Source organism: Equus asinus, chromosome 13 (genome assembly GCF_041296235.1).
Source record: "Equus asinus isolate D_3611 breed Donkey chromosome 13, EquAss-T2T_v2, whole genome shotgun sequence".
Taxonomy (NCBI): Eukaryota; Metazoa; Chordata; class Mammalia; order Perissodactyla; family Equidae; genus Equus; species Equus asinus.
Genome location: NC_091802.1, coordinates 57407040 through 57424721, shown reverse-complemented (window position 1 = coordinate 57424721; position 17682 = coordinate 57407040). Strand labels below are relative to the sequence as shown.

At 60.5% G+C, this 17682-nt stretch overlaps 1 protein-coding gene across 17 annotated transcripts in view; it reads right to left on the bottom strand.

Moving 5' to 3' along the window:
* Positions 1 to 17682, bottom strand: part of SEPTIN9 (septin 9) — a 161332-nt gene that overhangs the window by 10630 nt on the left and 133020 nt on the right. For 9 of the 17 annotated variants that reach the window (XM_044745794.2, XM_044745796.2, XM_044745795.2 and 6 more), the window contains 2 exons: positions 3160 to 3351; positions 376 to 504 (listed from right to left, as the gene is read on the bottom strand). In XM_044745794.2, coding sequence (XP_044601729.2) covers positions 376 to 504; positions 3160 to 3351 — 321 coding nt within the window. Of the gene's footprint in view, positions 1 to 375; positions 505 to 3159; positions 3352 to 3836; positions 4859 to 6513; positions 11147 to 12149; positions 12414 to 14271; positions 14553 to 15847; positions 15966 to 17682 lie in introns of those variants that run through there. The other 8 variants (XM_070483697.1, XM_070483699.1, XM_070483698.1 and 5 more) reach the window with 6 other exon arrangements.

The following is a 17682-nucleotide window of genomic DNA, read 5'->3' as shown; positions in this document are numbered from 1 at the left end:
GAGCAGGACCCTTAAAGACACCTGACGCCTGACCGACCTGCCCAACGAGGCCCCCTGGGGTGCCCAGGGTGACCCGCAATGATACCCAGGTGACGCCGGGAAGGCCACGGCCTTCAGCAGTGAAGTCCAGCAGGGGCTGGTGACAGTTATCCTGGGTAGGCCCCTGCCCATGAGCGTGGGTGCAAAATTCACTCGTCTCCAGGGGGCTTGATCCAACTGGGCCCTCAGGGTCCTGGAAAGCACCCTTGACCCCTGACCCCTGATCCGCAGTTAACATGCCCAGAGACGCTGAGACGCTGCCTCGAGTCCCCAGCTCAGGGGACCTGGGGGCCTGACCCAGCAGGAAGGAAGAAGGCGTCACCACCGCACGCTCACCATGCGTGATGGACTTGATCTCAATGGTCTTGGGGATGCGCTCCTCCGAGGTGGGCTGCACCGACTTCCGGCTGATCTTGGATTTGAAGAGAGTGTTGATCAAGGTGGACTTCCCCAAGCCGCTCTGCCCTGGGGAGAGAACAGGGCTGGTCAGCGTGGCTCTCCGGAGAGGGCGGTTCATGGGCCCTGCCACCCAGGGGAGTCTGGGCGTCCCCCTAACCCCAGCACTCCTGGGGCAGGGAGGGCTCTGGGTCAGGGGCTAGTCAGGAGACAGGAAGGGCCAGGAGGGCCGGTGGCTGAGTTCCCGTGGCACACTGTAGCAGGGCAGGACCCGGACCCCAGCTTTTCTGACCACAGGGGTTGTCAGAGTGCCCCGTGCAGGGTCCCGGGCTTCCCAAGGGGAGCTGAGATGCAGAACAGGGTCGGGAGGCGGGGTCGGGGCTGGCCCCTCTGGTGCAGCTCCATTCTTAGCTGCTGGACACACTGGGATCCACATGAGGTTTGACAGAAAAGCTCTGCAGAGAGCGCCCGCCCCAGGACCCCAGAAGGGAGGGTCTGTATCCCCCATGGAGGGAGCGTCTGCGAACGTGCCACCATCGAACCATGGCTGGGCCACACAGCAGGGTTCCGGTCTAAAGCCCGGGGCTGGGCTCCCAGCCTCTGGGGTCACCTGGGTTGAAGTGTTCGCACACTCAGCATGCACAGCCTACAGTCGAGTGACTGCCGGGTTTGGTGAAAGGCCACTGGGTCAGCTCCTTCTGGCACAGGAGGCTGACCGGGGCCCCCAGACGGTGGGCAGCTGTGCCTCGCTGCCAGGGTAGGGACAGCCGCTGGCCGGCGCCCACGTCAACAGACCCTGCAGCTAGGGCCTGAGTGGCCAGTGAGCCCCCAGGCATCAGCCATGCCCCCTTGTGACTCCCAGGCACCCGCAGCCTCAGAAGCACTTGTGGCCCTACTGCGCGCCCAAACCTTGCCTCACCCCGAGCCCCTGCCACAGCAGGGGGGAAAAGGGCAGAGAAACACAGTGGGCAGGGACCTGGACCCAGCTGTGACAGGAAGGTGCCCCCTGTTCTAAATCACCCTCAATCTAGGGCCTGCCTCGCTGCCGCCCAACAGCAGGTTCCATTCACACAGCACACCTGGGCGCCAGGCGCTGTCCTACATGCAGGAGCTCACCCTCACCACCAGGGGCCGTCACTGTCCCACCTGATGCATGAGGAAACTGAGGCACAGAGCCCAGAGTGGGGATTAGAGCCCAGCAACCCTGCTGCAGGACCCCAGCCATGGCCTTCTACCTCAGAGATTAATAGTGGGAATGGCTGCCGACATTTATAAAGTGCCTACTGTGTGCCAGGTACACCTCAGCACAGGTGGGTGCACTCTCACACGCACACACACCCACTCACACACAACTCCAGACTCGGAGCCCCATCGCTTCGCCCCTGCACTCAGCTGCCTTAGGCTGTGCCAACCATCATATTTTTAAAAATTAAATTATACTGATTTTCCGACTCTAATAACCTTCCAAGGAAAAGCGTGGGCTCCAGGAGGCAGAGGCCGGTGTCGGGAATCCCTGGCCCAAGCTCTAGAGCATGCCCTCTCCCCTCTGCCCACCTGTTTTGTGTCCTGGCCAAGCTCAGGCCGGGAGCTATGTCAAATATTCCAGCCACGCCCCTTACATCTGGGAGACGCCACCAGAATATTTTAAAGTTTATCCCGATATTAGTATTATTATTTTTATTACCGTCACCATCATTCCTATTGCTTCTGCAACTTCTCCTGCCCCTATCACCATGCCTCGGGCTGAACCCGTTATCCCACTTGTCCCTGCTGGCCCTGAGGGGTCAGGATTACCCCATTCATGGACAAGGAAACCGAGGCTGGCAGAAGCCCCAGGCAAGTCAGGACCAGCACCACGCAGCTGGGTTGGGGCAAAACCGGGATGCTGCCCCTGGTCTGTGGACCCCAAACAGACACCCTTCCACCCTGGCTGCATCTCTGCAGTGGGGGCACCGTGTGGGAGGGAGGGGAACCAGCTCCTGCTCTCTCTGCCCTTGCGAGCAGAGGGACCTTGTCATGCCCTCTCTGGGCCTTGTCTCCACCTGTAAAGTGGGATACCACCCACTGTGAGGACTGAATGGGACCTGAGGGGCTGCCCACTGCTCCCCACAACCCGGCCTCCGACCCTGTCTGGGCTGGGCTGATCAGTGACCTCCCCCAGTGACCATCCAGCTCTCCAGGGGCCACCAGGAAGCCTCCAGCCAGGCCTGCTGAGCGTGGGGGTCAGCCCCACCCAGGGCTAAGTCCAGGGCTCGACAGCCAAGGGGACGCTTCTGCTAAAAGCAGAAAGTGGAGCCCACTGGTCAGAGAACTGCTGTTTACTGAGTGCCTGCCCAGGCCCAGCGCCGGGCCTACCGGAACTCTCTCAGGGGTTCGTTTTTTTCTTTTTGTATGTGAGCCACTGCCACGGCATGGCCACTGACGGACAGGTGGTGTAGGTCTGCACCTGGGAAGCGAACCCGGGCTGCTGAAGTGGAGCGTGCCAAACCACTAGGCCACCAAGCCAGCCCCTATCTCAGGGGATCTTAATGAGAGGAGCCGAGAGGCGCTGGGGACCCTCCTCGCAGGCACACGCATGCACACACAGTGCCTCTCACTACCTGTCCCGCAGGCCGGGTCTGTCACCCCCTCTTACAGAAGAGGAGACTGAGCCACTGAGCTTGTGTGGCCGGCCCCGTGCCGGGTCTCTGCGTGGGTTCTGAGTGGTGGTGGAGCAGGACTCACCGACCACCATGATGTTGAACTCGAAGCCTTGCTTCATGGCCTTCCGGCGCATCTGCTCCAGGATGGAGTCGATCCCCACATAGCCGAAGTCCACAGCGGCCTTCTCATTCCGCGGCGCGGGCACCTGCTTGAGCCCGGCGTCTCTGGGGGTGTCGGCCATGTCGCCAACACAGCCAGGAGCTGCCTCAGTGGCTGCGGAAAGAGGAGCAGGGGCGTGAGGGCTGATGGGGGTCCTACGCAAGCATCTGCCAAGCACCTACATCCTTAGGTGGAGCCAAACACCATCCCCATCTCTCACATGGGGAAACTGAGGCTCGGTTGCCCAAGAGACCCCCACAGAACGCCCCAGGGCCAAAGCCCTTTGCACTTATTGTGCACCGTCCTGCAGCCACTCTGCTGGCCGCAGAGCGCCCCAGCCCCAGACTCTCAAACCGTCTCCACCAGCCTGCCCCTCCCTTGGCTCCAGGCCAGGCTGACCCCTGAACCCTCCTCAGCCTCCCTCGCCTGAGCTTCGCCCAAGGGTGCAGAGTGCTCTTTGTCCCTGCCTCCACCCTGCCGGGCACCCATGGGGGCCCTCCCCACCGCCTGCACCTGACTCGAACAGACCCACACCTGCCCCAGCCTGAGGCCTCACAGGGCGGGACAGCCTTCGGAAGAACAGAGGGAGGAACCAGCACCTGTTCCTTCCTGCCACTCCTGGGCAGGGCCTGCTCAATCCCAGCTGCCCCCCCCACCCACAGCCCTGGGGTGGGAGAGAGAGCACCGGGAGGTTCTTTCGAGGGTCCTCTTGAGCCCAGCTGTTCCCCGGGGTGGCTGGCGGGAGAGGGCCCCTAGACAGCTGCTGGGGGCACTGCCCCCGTCTCCCGCCCTGCGCCGGATCCAGGTGGCCGACTTCTCGGAGGCCCCACGCCCACAGGCCAGGGCCAGGTTTTGCTTTCAGGTCTGCAGACGGGCAGGGGGGCTGGGCTTCTCAGAATAACAGGTTCTGTGGTCTGCAGCCCGGAACCTTCCTTCTCTCTACAGCCCCTCCCCTGGCTGCCCTCAAGAGTCCACATGCCCAGGTCAGAGACCTGGAGGTGGGAGGGGTGCCCAGACGGCACCCACTGGACCACTGGGCCAGGGTGCTCCAGACAGTGGAGTTCCCCACCAGGGCCTGGCTGGAGCACATCAGCCGTGCCCGGTGCACTCCCAGACATAGCACACTGCCACTTGCCTCAGCCACATGCCCTCACCACACCTTCCCTCAGCCATCCTCTCGGCGCCCAGGGGCTTCTCTGGGTCACCTTTCCCTGTCCCAGCGGGTCCAGGCACTTCCCACCCCCTCCGCCCACCAGGAACTTTCGGCTCCATCCTAGCTCCCAGGGGCGACTGGAGCTCTCTTCTGCTGCACCCTGAGCTCACGCGAAGGGACCACACGGTGTGTCCTGTTGCCTCCCCGGGCCCCGCCGGCCGCTCTGGTGAACCTGCAGCGAGGGGCTGCTGGGCTCCCTGGGCATCAGCCCCCAGACGCGGGCCGCGGTGGCAGGCGCACTCCACTGCCAGGGTGGACAAGCGGTGTTCCTGCCCCCCAGTCCCACCTGGCCCCACGAAGCCCGGACTCAGCGGGCCAGGCCAGAAGGTCACTGCGAGGCTTTCAGACAGACTGTTCCCACTTCCTGGGGAAATAACCAGACTCTGCCCCCCGCAGCCCCCGCAGGCCCAGCCAGCTCGCAGCCCAGCAGCCACCTGTCTCACAGGAGCCTCAGAGGAGCCGAGGCGGGCCAGCACCCTTCCCTCTGCCCAGGCCCACAGCAGGGCTGGACCAAGAGAACAGGGACAAGGACAACTGGCTTACAAATCCCAGAAACGGGTGTGGGCCATCTATGCTCACAGCCAGTCACTTAACTACCTGCTTCCTGAGCTGGACAGAACGTGGCTCCTCTGGCACAGCACCCCACCCGGGCCGCCCATCTCCCTCTAACATGTCACCAACAGACACAAGCTTGAGGCCATGGGCTCCACGCTGCCCAGCCCCACCCCGACCCCAGCCCCCCCAGGGAAGGCCATTCCGGGCGGAGGCCCAGCTTCCTCCTCAGAAATACTCTCCGCTGGGCTCCAGCATCTTAAACAATCAGAGATGGGCTCCAGCATCTTAAACAGAGCTGAGCACCACCCCTGGCCCTGAACGTGGGGCTCCGAGGCTGCTTCCTGGAGACAGACGCCCGGGGGGGCTTGCTTCTCGGGGCAGCAGTTCAGCCCCACCCCACGTGACTGAAAATTGCTTCCATCTGTCGGCGGAGCCACTCTGCCTGGGACTGCCCCACCCCCACCTCTCCTCCACCCCCCCCCCACCCTGACCCGAGCAGTACGGGCTGACCCTGAGCCCCCCTCCTTTCCCCCCACGGGCCCTGGGGGCAGCAGGGAGGGGGTTTCCGGCCTCAGCTCCAGCTGGCCCCCTCCACAGGCACCAGTGTCCACTGCAGAAACCTGACCCAGAGCCAGCATCCTGCCCACCAGGGCTGCTGGAGAAATACTACACAAATGCGCCATCCCACCCTCCCCACCGACTGAGGAGGCCTGGCCTTCGGCACAGGGGAGGGTCGTTCCTTCAAGGCCCTCCTCTGGGATGCCTCCTGTAGGCTACATCCATTCTGCCTGCCCGGCTGGCCGACGGCGGCAGGCATGGACAGAAGGGGTGACAGGAGAGCCCTTCCTTCCACCTGGCTGAGAGGCTTGGGGGCGGCCTTCAGGACCCCCACGTGGGAAAAGCAGAGGCCTGTCAGGCAAACTTGGCCCGAGACACTTTCTCTGAAGGCTTGCTCTCCAGAAGAGCCACGGGGCTCCAGCCACCCGGGAGGCAGCACAGTCCAGCGACTCCGGCACCATCCACCAGGATTTCCTCTATGATGGCAAGTCCTATGCTGCGCTGCCCAATATGGTAGCCACGTGTGACTTTTTTTTAAATTGTGGTAAAATACACACAGCATAAAATTTACTATGTTAACCACTTGGAGCGTACACGTCAGCGGTGTTAAGCACATTCACGTGGTTGTGCAGCCGTCGTCACCGTCCACCTCCAGAACCCTTTTCATCTTGCAAAACCGAAACTCTGTCCCCATTAAATACTCACTCCCCACCGCCTCCTCCAGCCCCCAGGTCCCACCATCCTCCTTTCTGTCTCTATGAACCTACGACTCTAGGGACCTCATATTAGTGGAATCTTACAGTATTCGGCCTTTTGTGACTGGCCTGTTTCACTGAGGATAATGTCCTCAAGGTTGATCCATGTTGTAGCAGGTGTCAGAACTCCCTTCCTTTTGAAGGCTGAGTAATATTCCACTGTGTGGGTGGAGCACAATTTGCATATCCACTCACCTGTCGATGGACGTGTGGGCTGCTTCCACGTTTCAGCTGTTGTGAATAACGCTGCTGTGAACGTGGGCGTGCAAAGATCTCCCAGAGACCCTGCTTTCAGTTCTTTCGGGTCTACACCAGGAAGTGGGACTGCTGGGTCGTGGGTAGTGGTGTTAATTGTTTGAAGAACTGCCAACTGTTTTCCTATGTGACCTCTGAGCACTTGAAACGTGGCTAGTCCACTGAGGAACTGAATTTTCATTTTACTTAATTATAATCAGTTTAAATTTAAACAGCTCCACGCGGCGAACAATCACCACACAGGGCAACACCGATTCTAGTCCGTCCCGTGCCTTCTACCGATGGAGAAACTGAGGCCCCAGAGTGGTTCTTTCAGAAATGCCACTGGAAGTGGGCGGCAGAGCAGGAACTCCAGTGAGGGTGGAATGACCTGTGGGACCCCCACTGCACCCCCAGAGCCACACGGAGAGAGGACACTCACTCAGGACTCGTGGGATGACGGGGGTCTTGGGAGCCTCCCCTCTTGGGGTGGGGCAGGGGCTCTGCCACCCAGGCTGGCCCACAGCCCCTCCACATGATGGCAGTCAGACCGACGCGCACGGCTGCCCCTCCTGAACAGCCCCCAGGACCTGTGTCCAAACCACGGCCCCCAGTGACCCTTGCCCTGGGCTGGGGCCTCACTCTTTCTCACAGCCTGTCACCTAAATTTTTGTTTCACACACAAACTACATCGGATGCTATTAATAGGAAAGGGAAGTTCTTAACAGAAAAATAAGAGGTTTCACATTTACGTCCAAGATGACTGGACGGACACCTTCGTCAGATAAACAGAGCAAGAGGGAGCCCCAGTTTTTAAAAGTGGAAGACCCACACTCAGAGAAGTTAAGTAACTTACTCAAGGTCACAAAGGACCGCCTCCGGCCTCCAGGCCCAGGGCAGCATCACTGCCCACCACACTTCACCCCCCTCCATGTAAGGACGGCCCAAGCGGCCACCAGGCGGGGGTACCCACACCCTGGCTAACGCCTCCTTTCCAGCCGAATCATTTTCTTTATTTTGGTGACGTATGCATTACGTGAAATTCTGACCATTTCAAGCACGTTCAGTGTTCACTTCAGCGTCCTCGGGTACATTCGCAATGGTGCATGACCATCACCAACATCCATCTCCACATCTTCTCCCTCATCTGCGGCATGAACTCTGCGCCACTGAACATGCCCCCCGGTCCCCACCTGGCAGCCTCCATTCTACCTCCTGACCGTGAATTCGATGACTCCAGGGACCTCAGACAAGTGGACTCACACAGCATTTGTCCTTTTGTGTCAGCTGCCTTCACGCAGCCTGATGTCCCCAAGATTGATCCATGATGTAGCAGGTGTCAGACCTTCCTTCCTTTTTAAGGCTGAGTGACAGTCCATGGTTTATCCATTCACCCGTCAGTGGACACCTGACTTGTCCCGCCTTTCGGCTGCTGTGGATAACGCTGCTCTGAACCCGGTGTACGAGGATCTCTTTGAGTCCTGGCTTTCAGTTGCTTTGGATACCCAGCCTCATGATCCAGAGAAGCCAGTCGTTCTCAGAAAGGCTGCGGTCTGGACAGTAACCGACACGGTCCTCCAGCCAGAGCAGCTCTGCTGTTCCCCTGCAGCCCTCACGGCGGGGATGGCGCCTTGGGTTCTGGTGCTGGCTCCACGTGGCCCTTGGCGGCCCCTCCACCCTGCCATGCCTGCACCGCCCATCTGGGAAAGGGGCCACGCAGTTCCTGACCCGCCCTCCCTGCTCCTCCCCTGAGAGCCCCTTGAACCAGAAGCTTGCTCAGCGGCATCCCCAACTCCTCACTAGAGTGGCACAGAGCAGCTCCTCGAGAAAGACCTAAAGCATCCACCCACGGAGGAATGGATAAACCCAGCGTGGTGAGTCCACACAACAGCATATTAGGCAGCCATAAGAGGCAGTGAAGTCCTGGCACACACCACAACATGGATGAACCCTGAGACCACGAGGCTCAGTGAGACAAGCCAGACACAGACGGCCACACAGTGTAGATTCCACTTGGAGATGTCCAGAGCAGGCAAATCCACGGAGACAGAAAGTACACTGGTGGTGGCCAGGGGCAGGGGAGCGGGGAGTGGCTGTTTAACACATATGGGGTTTCCTTTGAGGCAATGAAAATGTTCTGGAACTAGACAGAGATAATGGTTGAACAACACTGTGAACAAATGCCACTGAACTGCACACCCTGCAGGGGTGAACTGCGCGGTACGGGGAGTTTTAGCTCAATAAAGCTGTTGCACTAAGAAAGGAAGGAAGACACTGCCCGTGGAGCTGGGCCCACAAGTGCCCACGGCCGGCTTTACAGCTGGGAGGACAGCGGAGGCCCAGCCAGCACCACCCTCAGGCTGACGTTTAGAGGCGCCTGAGCCCGGGTGCTGCCAGGTGGTGCCCAGGGTCAGCAGGCCCCACATCCCAGCAAGGGCGATTCTGGGGGCGGCAGGCCAGCGGAGGGATCCTTGACGATTTCTCTCTGCAGGCCCCCTTTTTGAGCCCTGGCCCATCTGCCACTCCCTGGTGGGAGAGCCCTCCCCACTCGCAGGTGGGTAGCAGCTGGCCCGGCCTGTGATGGGAGCTGCCCTCTCTCTGCCAGTCTTGGGGCCTGCCCCCTCCTTGCCCAAACGTGCCCGCTGGGCCAGCCTTCTCCCAGGAGCTGGGGGAAGGGCAGGGCTCCACCAGCCCCAACCGGGGACCTCGCTCCGCTGTGCACCTGCACTGGGAGCTGTAGTTCACAGCCCCGAGGCAGAGCCATCTGTAGACTTCCGCACCAAGTGAGAAATTGTTGCCCTACCTCAGGGCCTGCCAAGGATGACGGGATCAGATCGCTGTCATCAGATCATGGGCCCAGGGGGGTGGGATGCTCATCTGGCTGGGAAGCAGCCCCCAGAGAGAAGCCAGCTATTGGGTGGGAAACTCTGGGGTGCTCACACTCCATCACAGCCCCAGGCAGCCACGGGAGAGGGCTCGCAAGGCCTGACGTAGAAACCAACATCCAGGGGTCACCCTTCTCTGCCCCCCACCTCTGCTTGTCTTGCTGCCTGTTCTGCATCCCAGGAGTGTCCCCACAAGTTCCATCCTCCCTGAGCATCAGCCTCATCTGCCAAATGCAGAGGCAGCTCTGTCGGGGTAACGGCCTCTGGGCCACTGCCTGACTCTGCTTCCAGCTGGAGAGGGGCAGCCAGTGGTACCTGTCACAGCCAGGCCCACACCCCCAGGACAAAGCTCCCGGGGTTAAACTAATGCCACAGCCCTCATCTTACCCCAGTCCTCACCAAGCAGATCCAGGAGGACTCACTCGGTGGGCAGATGTTGGGGCTCCCAGGGCACCTGACCACCAGGTCCTCCTCCCGCCCCAGTCTCCAGGCCTGTCTCCTGGAGAAACTGCCTCTCTAGCCAGCGTCCTCCTCCCACTGAGCAAAGCGTTCCTCCTCTCCATGCCCCCAGTCCAGAGGGTCCCAGCAGCCAGTCTGACTTCACGGTGCAATAGGGCACACAGGAGAGGGCACCGGAGCCACCCTCCAGGACCTCCGGGGGGAAGCCTGCACTGCGGGCTGAGGGGACATCTGCAGACCCCACAGAGCGCCTGAGCCCATGGCCAGACAGCTAATGCTCCCTGTACCTGCAAGGGGGCTTCTTAAAGGTGAGTGAGTCCCCGACGCGGGTACTGCCAGGGGACAGAGTGACCAGGGCAGCTCCTTCCTTCTGTCCCACCTCCCCAGGGGCCTGGTGGCCAGAGTGGCTTGCCCTCACTACCCTCTCGCTGAGCCTGTACTCTGCTCTCCAGCAGCCTCCACAATGCTGTGGCTCACTTGTACCGTGTGTCTCCCCCAGGAAAGATCAGGAAGCCAGGCATCTCATCACCACGCTCACCCCTGTACTGCCACGTCTAGAGCAGAGCCTGGCACACGGCAAGGCCACCACTAAACGTTTGTTGAATGAATGAATGAATGAGGAAGGAACGATGCTGATCCCAACAGCCAACGTTTACGGGGGCTCCCTGTGCACCTATTCTAAATGCTGTACCCGCACTGACTCAGAAACATCACAACCCTAGAAGGCAGATACTGTCATTCTCCCCACTCCAGATGAGGAAACTGAGGCCCACAGCGCTTTTGTCACTTATAGTCCCAGCGCTGGTGAATGGCAGAGCTAGGACGTGAACGAGGTAAGGTGGCCACAGGCCCTTAAGCCACTTGGAGAGGCTGAAGGAGTGTAGACCCTGAAGGTGCAGATCCTGGGCCAGGCCCCTGAGAAGAGGATCCGGGTTCCATGGCCAGAGAAGGGTGAAGGAAAGTTAAAAAAAATCATCAAAGGCAGGACATAGATCCAAGAGGAAAAGAGCCGAGTTGCGGCCAGCTGGTCTCCATCTCCGTGCTCCACGCTCCGCTGCAGCAGGGGACCAGCCGGAGAACAGGCTGCGCTCCAGCGGGCGGCGGGCGGGGGACGTCATCTCTGCGGGGCTTTGAAACAAGATCTTTGCCCATCTACTCGGCTCCACTTTTCTTGTGTCCCGTTAACCTACCCAAGCCACGACAAGCTCCTCACAAATGTCACGGGGACTCCCCGTGTCCTTCTAAGGATGGGGACACCGCACATCAACGATGGAATTTTGCAAATTTGTGCAGGCGGGGTGGTGGGGATCAAGGACTGAATTCTGAAAGTGCATGCGGCTCACCTAACTCGATAAGTAACTCCAAATCGAATTACACTTCACACTTTGTCCGGGGCAGGAAGTGTCTGGTCAGGAACCGAGACGCCAGAAACCTGAGATGCTGCCCTCTGGCCTGAACCCCTGCTCAGGAGTGAGCACAGGCCTCGGGGAGAAGGGGCTCTGCGAAGGCAGGCGGCTGCGCTCCCCCAGGATCGCCCCGACAAGGAGGAGCCAGCCCGACGGCAGCGAGGAGGGGGTGGGCGGGAGGAGGGGCCGTGGCTCAAGGTCTCCCACGGCGCCAGGTCTCCCACGGCCCCACAAGGCCTGGGAGGGAGGGGCCAGCAGCACAGGCCCTCCTTGGCCGACGCCGTCCTTCACGCAGGGGCCCGAGGCGCCCCAAAGTCGGGGCTTCCCCCCGTTACTGCCCACGAAGACTCCTCCAGCTCTCCCCTTGCCAAATCCTTTAAAGCAATCCCTCCTCCACTGTCCAGGAAGGAATCTCAAGCAGCTCTCCTTTCTGCCAGCACGGTTTCGATTGGCCCAGTGGGTAAAGCCAAATTTGGACGACGTCCAGCCCCCCCCCCCCCCCCCCTGCTTCTGGAAGAGGCCCTTCTCTGTTCCCTCCCTGGCAGCTGCCGCCCCTCCCCTGGCCGGCCTGCCCAGGGCCTCTGGAGACGCCATCCCTGCCCAGGGCAGCTCCCGCCCACCAGCATCCCAAGGCACTTCCTAAAAAGCTGCTCGCGGAGGGATGGGAAGGCCGGGACGGGCCCTCCAGCTTCCTGGGTCGGGTGATTTCTTTTTTATTTCCTTTTCCACCACCCACATGCCTCGCAGGATCAGAGAAATGTGCCCCCGGAGCCTCCTCCCACCCCAGGGAACCTTCCAGCAGGATGGGCCCCCACCCCAGAGCAAACCCAGAATCCAGCCCGCCCACCGCGTCCGAGGCAGCCGGCCTGCCGGCCAACCACGGAGATTCCGTTAGTTCTTGGCAACGTCTGCAAAGTTAGAAAGAGAAAGAAAAAATCCTCCCCGTGGATGGGTGGAAACTGGCCGTTTGTCACCGGGTGGAATTTCCTCTTATCAGGGATGTCCCCAAGGGGGTCAGAGCCTCCGCTCCCCCAGCCCCTTCCTATCAGCAGGACTGTCAGCAGATGCACGCCAGAGCTGAGCACGGAGGTGGGGGCACCGATGAAATCATCTGAAAAACATCAAGGAGACAGGGGTCTCTGGGGGGCAGAGGGAGGGGGGCGCAGTCCTGGGCCAGGAGCGAAGGCTGACAAAATGACCCTCGGGGAGGGAGGCCATCTCGCACCCCCGACTTGAGGGTCTTGGGAGGTCGGGGGAGAGGGGTCAGCAGCCCTGGACATTTTGATCTCGTCACTTGTCCATCTGCTGCTCCAGCTCTGCCTGGCAGGAGCTGGAAACGTGCCGTCATTTTCCCTCCCCACCTCTGGGCCTTGCCACCGGCTCCTTCCCACTCAGGAGGGCAGGGGGTCTAGAAGCAGTGGGCACATGGCCTGGGGACCTCCAAGGCCCCGTTCACGGCTCCCTCAGGGTCAACCGCGCCAGCAGCCCCCCTGGACTGTGCCCACCCGCCTGCAGGCTGCTCAGAATCCTGCATGTCGGAACCCAAGCTGCTCCCTTCCCTGCGCCACCACGAGCCCCAGCTGTCCCACGGGAGCCACTCAGCTGAGCAGAGGAGCCCAAAAAAGGCCCTGGCGATCTCATGACACACCCTGACGGGGCTCCAAGTGCAGGACCCACGCCTTCAAACGCGCTCTGAAGCGAAGATGGGGCTGCAGGGGTGGGTGGCCCATCCACGGTGTTTCAGAAACACACACGCAGCCCGCCATCCCAGGCTGTCCCCAGGGAAACGCGTTGTGTTGGACAGCCGCCTGACTCCCCCTCAGGACAGATGCTCCCATCACCCCCGGGACCCTGCCTGGGGGCAACGCTGGCCTTGGGCAGGGCGTACAGACTCCTCCCCGCCGCCACAAGCCCTCCGCTGGAGTGGACCCTGGAGAAGCAGGCCTGCCTGGCCCATCTTCCCGCCTGCACTGCAGCAGGAAGCCTGACTGCCCCTCTGGACTTGAGGTTCTGACCAGTCAAGCAGCCAATCCTCTGAAGACAAAGCGCACAGGGGTCGCCCCTCGTCCAGTCGGAGGGACCAAGGCCCTGGCCACCCGGCCTCTCCTTCCTGAAAGGCTCCCTTCTTGGGGCTGCCGTGCCAGCCTCTGCTGATGGTCCTTCCTGCCTCTGGCTGTCGGTCCTCAGCCTCGCTGCTGGCTGCTCTCCCACCTGGTCCCTGGCTGGACCCCGTCCCCGTGACTTTGCCTATCCCCCGGGCATTAAATGTCAACCTCTGTCCAGATTCACACACCAGCGCCAACCTGACAGTGCCCTCGAGTGCATCCTGACTCAGCAGAGACATCCCAAGGCCCCACCGTGCCAGGCCCTGTGCCCTGTGAAGTCTGGGTGCCTCAGACTGAACACGCCTCGGATGAACCCCGGTCCTCCACCAGTCAGCCCTCTGGAGCAATGGCACGTCCACGCCTCCCGTTACACAGGGAGAAACCCAGGGACCAGCCTCCTCCCTCTGCAGCTCCCCAAATCCGATCACCCAGCTCAAAGCCCTGTCGATTCTAACCCAATCTATCTGCAGGCGGGCGCCTTGCCTCCCGTCTCCATGGCTCCCACGTCCAAGCCATCAGCAGCTGCTTCCCCCACAACCCATTCTCCTCAAAGCACCAGGATAGACTGTTTAAAACCCAAATTAATCAGATCCTTCCCCTGCTGGAAACCCTGACTGGTTCCCACCGCACCCGGGATAACACAGAATCCTTGGGCTGGGATCCCATTCCACCACAGCTTCGCTGAGTGACCCTGAGCAAGTAACTTAACCTCTCTGTGCCTCAATTTTCCTGTGTGTAAAATGGGATAACAGCAGCACTGGCCTCATACGAGTGCGGTGAGGACCAAATGCTTATCAAGCAGAGAGCAGAGCCTGGCAGAGTGAGCACTCCAGGCGTTCATTCATCACGCGAGCCCGTGCCCACCTCTCCACTTTCGATCCATGCACGGTCGCCCGGCTCCCGTCAGCTCTTCCAACGCTCGTAGGGCTCTCCCAGCCCAGAACGCTCTCTCCGTGCTGCTCCCGGGGAACTCCCCCTTGTCCTCCCAGGGCCGCCAAGAGGCACAGGTAGCTCTGTTCCTTCCCGCCAGGCCCCACTCACAGCTTGTAACTGCGGGCTTCGTCTTCCTCTGCTGAACGCCCGCCACCGCCATCGGGTGGGAGCTCCACCCCGGGTCCGCCTCGCTCGCGGCTCACAAATCGTACACACCAAGGACCCAGTAAGATGTTGGGTGAATAAATGAATGAATGAATGGTGAGCTCAGGCCCTTTCCACCCACCCCCCTCTCCTCCCAGAGCCTGGCAGGGACGGCCACCACTCCCCAGTCACCCCAGGGGGCACCTCCCGCCGCGGGCCCTGGGCAAAGCTCCTGAAGAGCTGGCCTGCATCCCTTTCCCACGGGCTCGCAGCGCCGCCGCCGGTGTGTGGTGGCATGTGAATGAGATGTTAACAACTTCCGGTTTCCACCATCCTTCGGGAGCCGCGGAGCACGAGGCGGAAGGATGGATGGACTTCCTGGGCCAGCTCCTGGCCATTCAGGAAACTTTGCTCAGGAAATGGCCGGTGGGGGACGGGACGTCCACTGGGGAGGGGAGGCAGGCGGAGCCTGGCAGCCTGGCTGGCCTGTGGCCCGGCCCCAGTCCCTCCCCCCCCCCCCCCCCGCCCACCCCCCAGCCTGGGACTCTGCCGGGAGCACAGCAGATGTTAAGACTGGCGATGGCAGTGCTCAGATTAGAACCTCCCTCTCCCCCCCCCACCCCCCAGGCCTGCCTCAGCTCTGTCTACTCTGACACCTCCACCACACTGCTCCCCAGGCTGCAGCTGGCCTGGCCTGTGTGACAGCCAGGAGTGGGTCCCCTACATGGAGGGACCAGGCCACCGGTCACCAAGCGTCCCTGGAAGAAATGCTGCCAAGAGCTAGTATCTGCAAACTGGAGTTTCACAGTCCAAGGATGACTTCTTCCAACGTCAATTAACTTGCCGTCCAGCAGTTAAAGCGTAAAACGTGACACACCACTGGTCCAAACTTAGGAGTGATGCGGGCAACCAGCAAAGAGAACTTATTAATTGAGACACAATCAGAGGCTCTGTAGACGTCCTCAGATGTACAAGACCCAGTCTGGGCCCCCAGGAGCTTGGCCATGAAAGACACGAGGGGCCGGGCTGGGCCACCAGAGGTGCACGGACCCCCAAGCTGGTCTGCGCACGAGCACTTTACAGTTTACAAAGCACTCAAATTCACTTTCTTGTATCTGAGCCTCGTCTTCGCGTCCTTCCTTAGATCCTGCATTTCCTGCGGTAATTAGCTGCAACTTTTGAAATCAGACCAAACTAACACGCACTCCAGCAAGAACGTGGCCTTACACAAGTTGCGACGAAAGAAAGTTAAACGAGGATCACGCGAGTCCAGGGGGTCTCCCACACTTGCTAGGCCCCGGCACAGCCTCCCCTACCCACAGGCAGACCCCAACCCTCCCTCGGCACCCTGGGGGTGACCTACTGTGGGATGGAAACCACCCGATGGATCGTGGCCTTCCGTGCGGACCCTGGAGGCCCCCCAAGGGTGGGAGCCGGTCCCCTCCCAGGCCCCTGCAGCCAGCAGCTCCGGGAAGGAGCCACATTCATATGGTAATTTCTGCCTGCAAACCCACAGAGGCCCCTCCTGCTGCCGGGTGGGAGGGCCTGCGGAGGAGGGAGGGGGCCTGGCCCGGGCCTGACCGCTCGGCCGCTTTCCTGAGCCTGCGCCAAGCTGGCCCTTCCCCGTGCACTCCAGGCTGCGGCCCTCGGCAGTGGACACGGCGGGACAGCCTCCGCTGCTGGGGGGAGCGCACACCCAGATGCGGGCAGGGGTGGGGCCCTGGCGTCTTGAGCCAGTGTGGGGGTTTAAATGACAGTGGACATGCGTTTGTTTTACACTTTACCTTTTGTGTGTGTGATGCACAGGACAGTCAGAAACCCTACAGCACGTTCCTCCCGCAGACCCCGGAGCCCTGTGGCCGCCCTCACCCCCTCCCTGCATCCCAGAGGCAGCTGCTGCACGCCCACCCTCCCCGGAAGGAAACTTCTCCGCGGGGCCCAGGCTGCGGAGGCAGAGGGGGCACATTCTCTCAGAAAAAGACAAGCTGCTCCCCCCACCCTACTCCCTCTCTATCTTCCTCCTGGGGGTGGGGCTCCCCAAACCCACCCACTTCCTCCCTCACGCTGCATGCTTCCCCATCTCCCCAAACCTTCCAGTTCCCCTTTCTCACTGGTTTGGGCCCCGTACAGGCAAAGGAAACCCAAAGTCAGTGCCAGGACTCAGCTACAACCCCAAAGGGCCACTGTGCCCGACCCCCGTGGGTGAATTCCACGTCACATCGTGTTCTGCTGAGCTCGGCCCTGGACTCACGATGAAACAAAAGGACCCCTGGCAGGCTGCTCAGAGACACAGACACAAGACAAGCTATGGGGGAAAAGTCTGACATGTTCACAGCCACCGAGGGCTGGCACCCCCACCCGGTGCTGGTGAGCCAAATGTCACCACACCACCCGGCAATTCCCCGAGAGAAATGAAAACACAGGTCCACACCAAACCATACCCCAGTGTCCACTGCAACACAATCCACAAGCGCTACAGAGCGGAGACCACCCAACCAACGCCCATCAACTGACGAACAGACAAAATGTGACTTGGCCGTAAAACGGAATACTACACAGCCGTTAAAAGGAACGAAGCATGGACACAGCACAACACAAACAAACCTGGAAAACATGATGCCGAGTGAAAGAAGCCAAACACAAAAGGCCACCTATTGTGTGATTCTACTTATACAAAACATCCAGAATAGGCAAATTTAGAGACACAGAAAGCAGATCAGTGGTTGCCAGGGGCTGGGAGCAGGGAGTCGGGAATGGAGAGTGACCGCTAATGGGTACGGGGTCTCTTCTGGGGAGGGTGAAAATGTTCTGGAATTCGTGGTGATGGTTGCACAACTTTGTGACTATACTAAAAACCACTAAATTGTATCCTTGAAAAGAGTAAATTTTATGGTACATGAATTATACGTCAATAAAGCTATTATTTAAAACAAAAAAGCTGGTGAGCTTCCCCGTGAACATGAACAGGGACTGTGTCCTTCCTGTCCACGGCCTGCCACCAGCACTGATCCAGCATCCGGCTTTCACGTGCCCCTCGATTCTGCAGCCCAGTGTTGGGGGAGGGTCCTCAGTCCCTTCTTGACTTGTCCACCCTGCTCCTCACACCATCGATGCCCATAAGGACTCACATTAATCTCAAAAAAGGGCCCTCGATGGCACAGAATGACCAGGAGCAGGCCCCTTTTAAACACAAGGAAG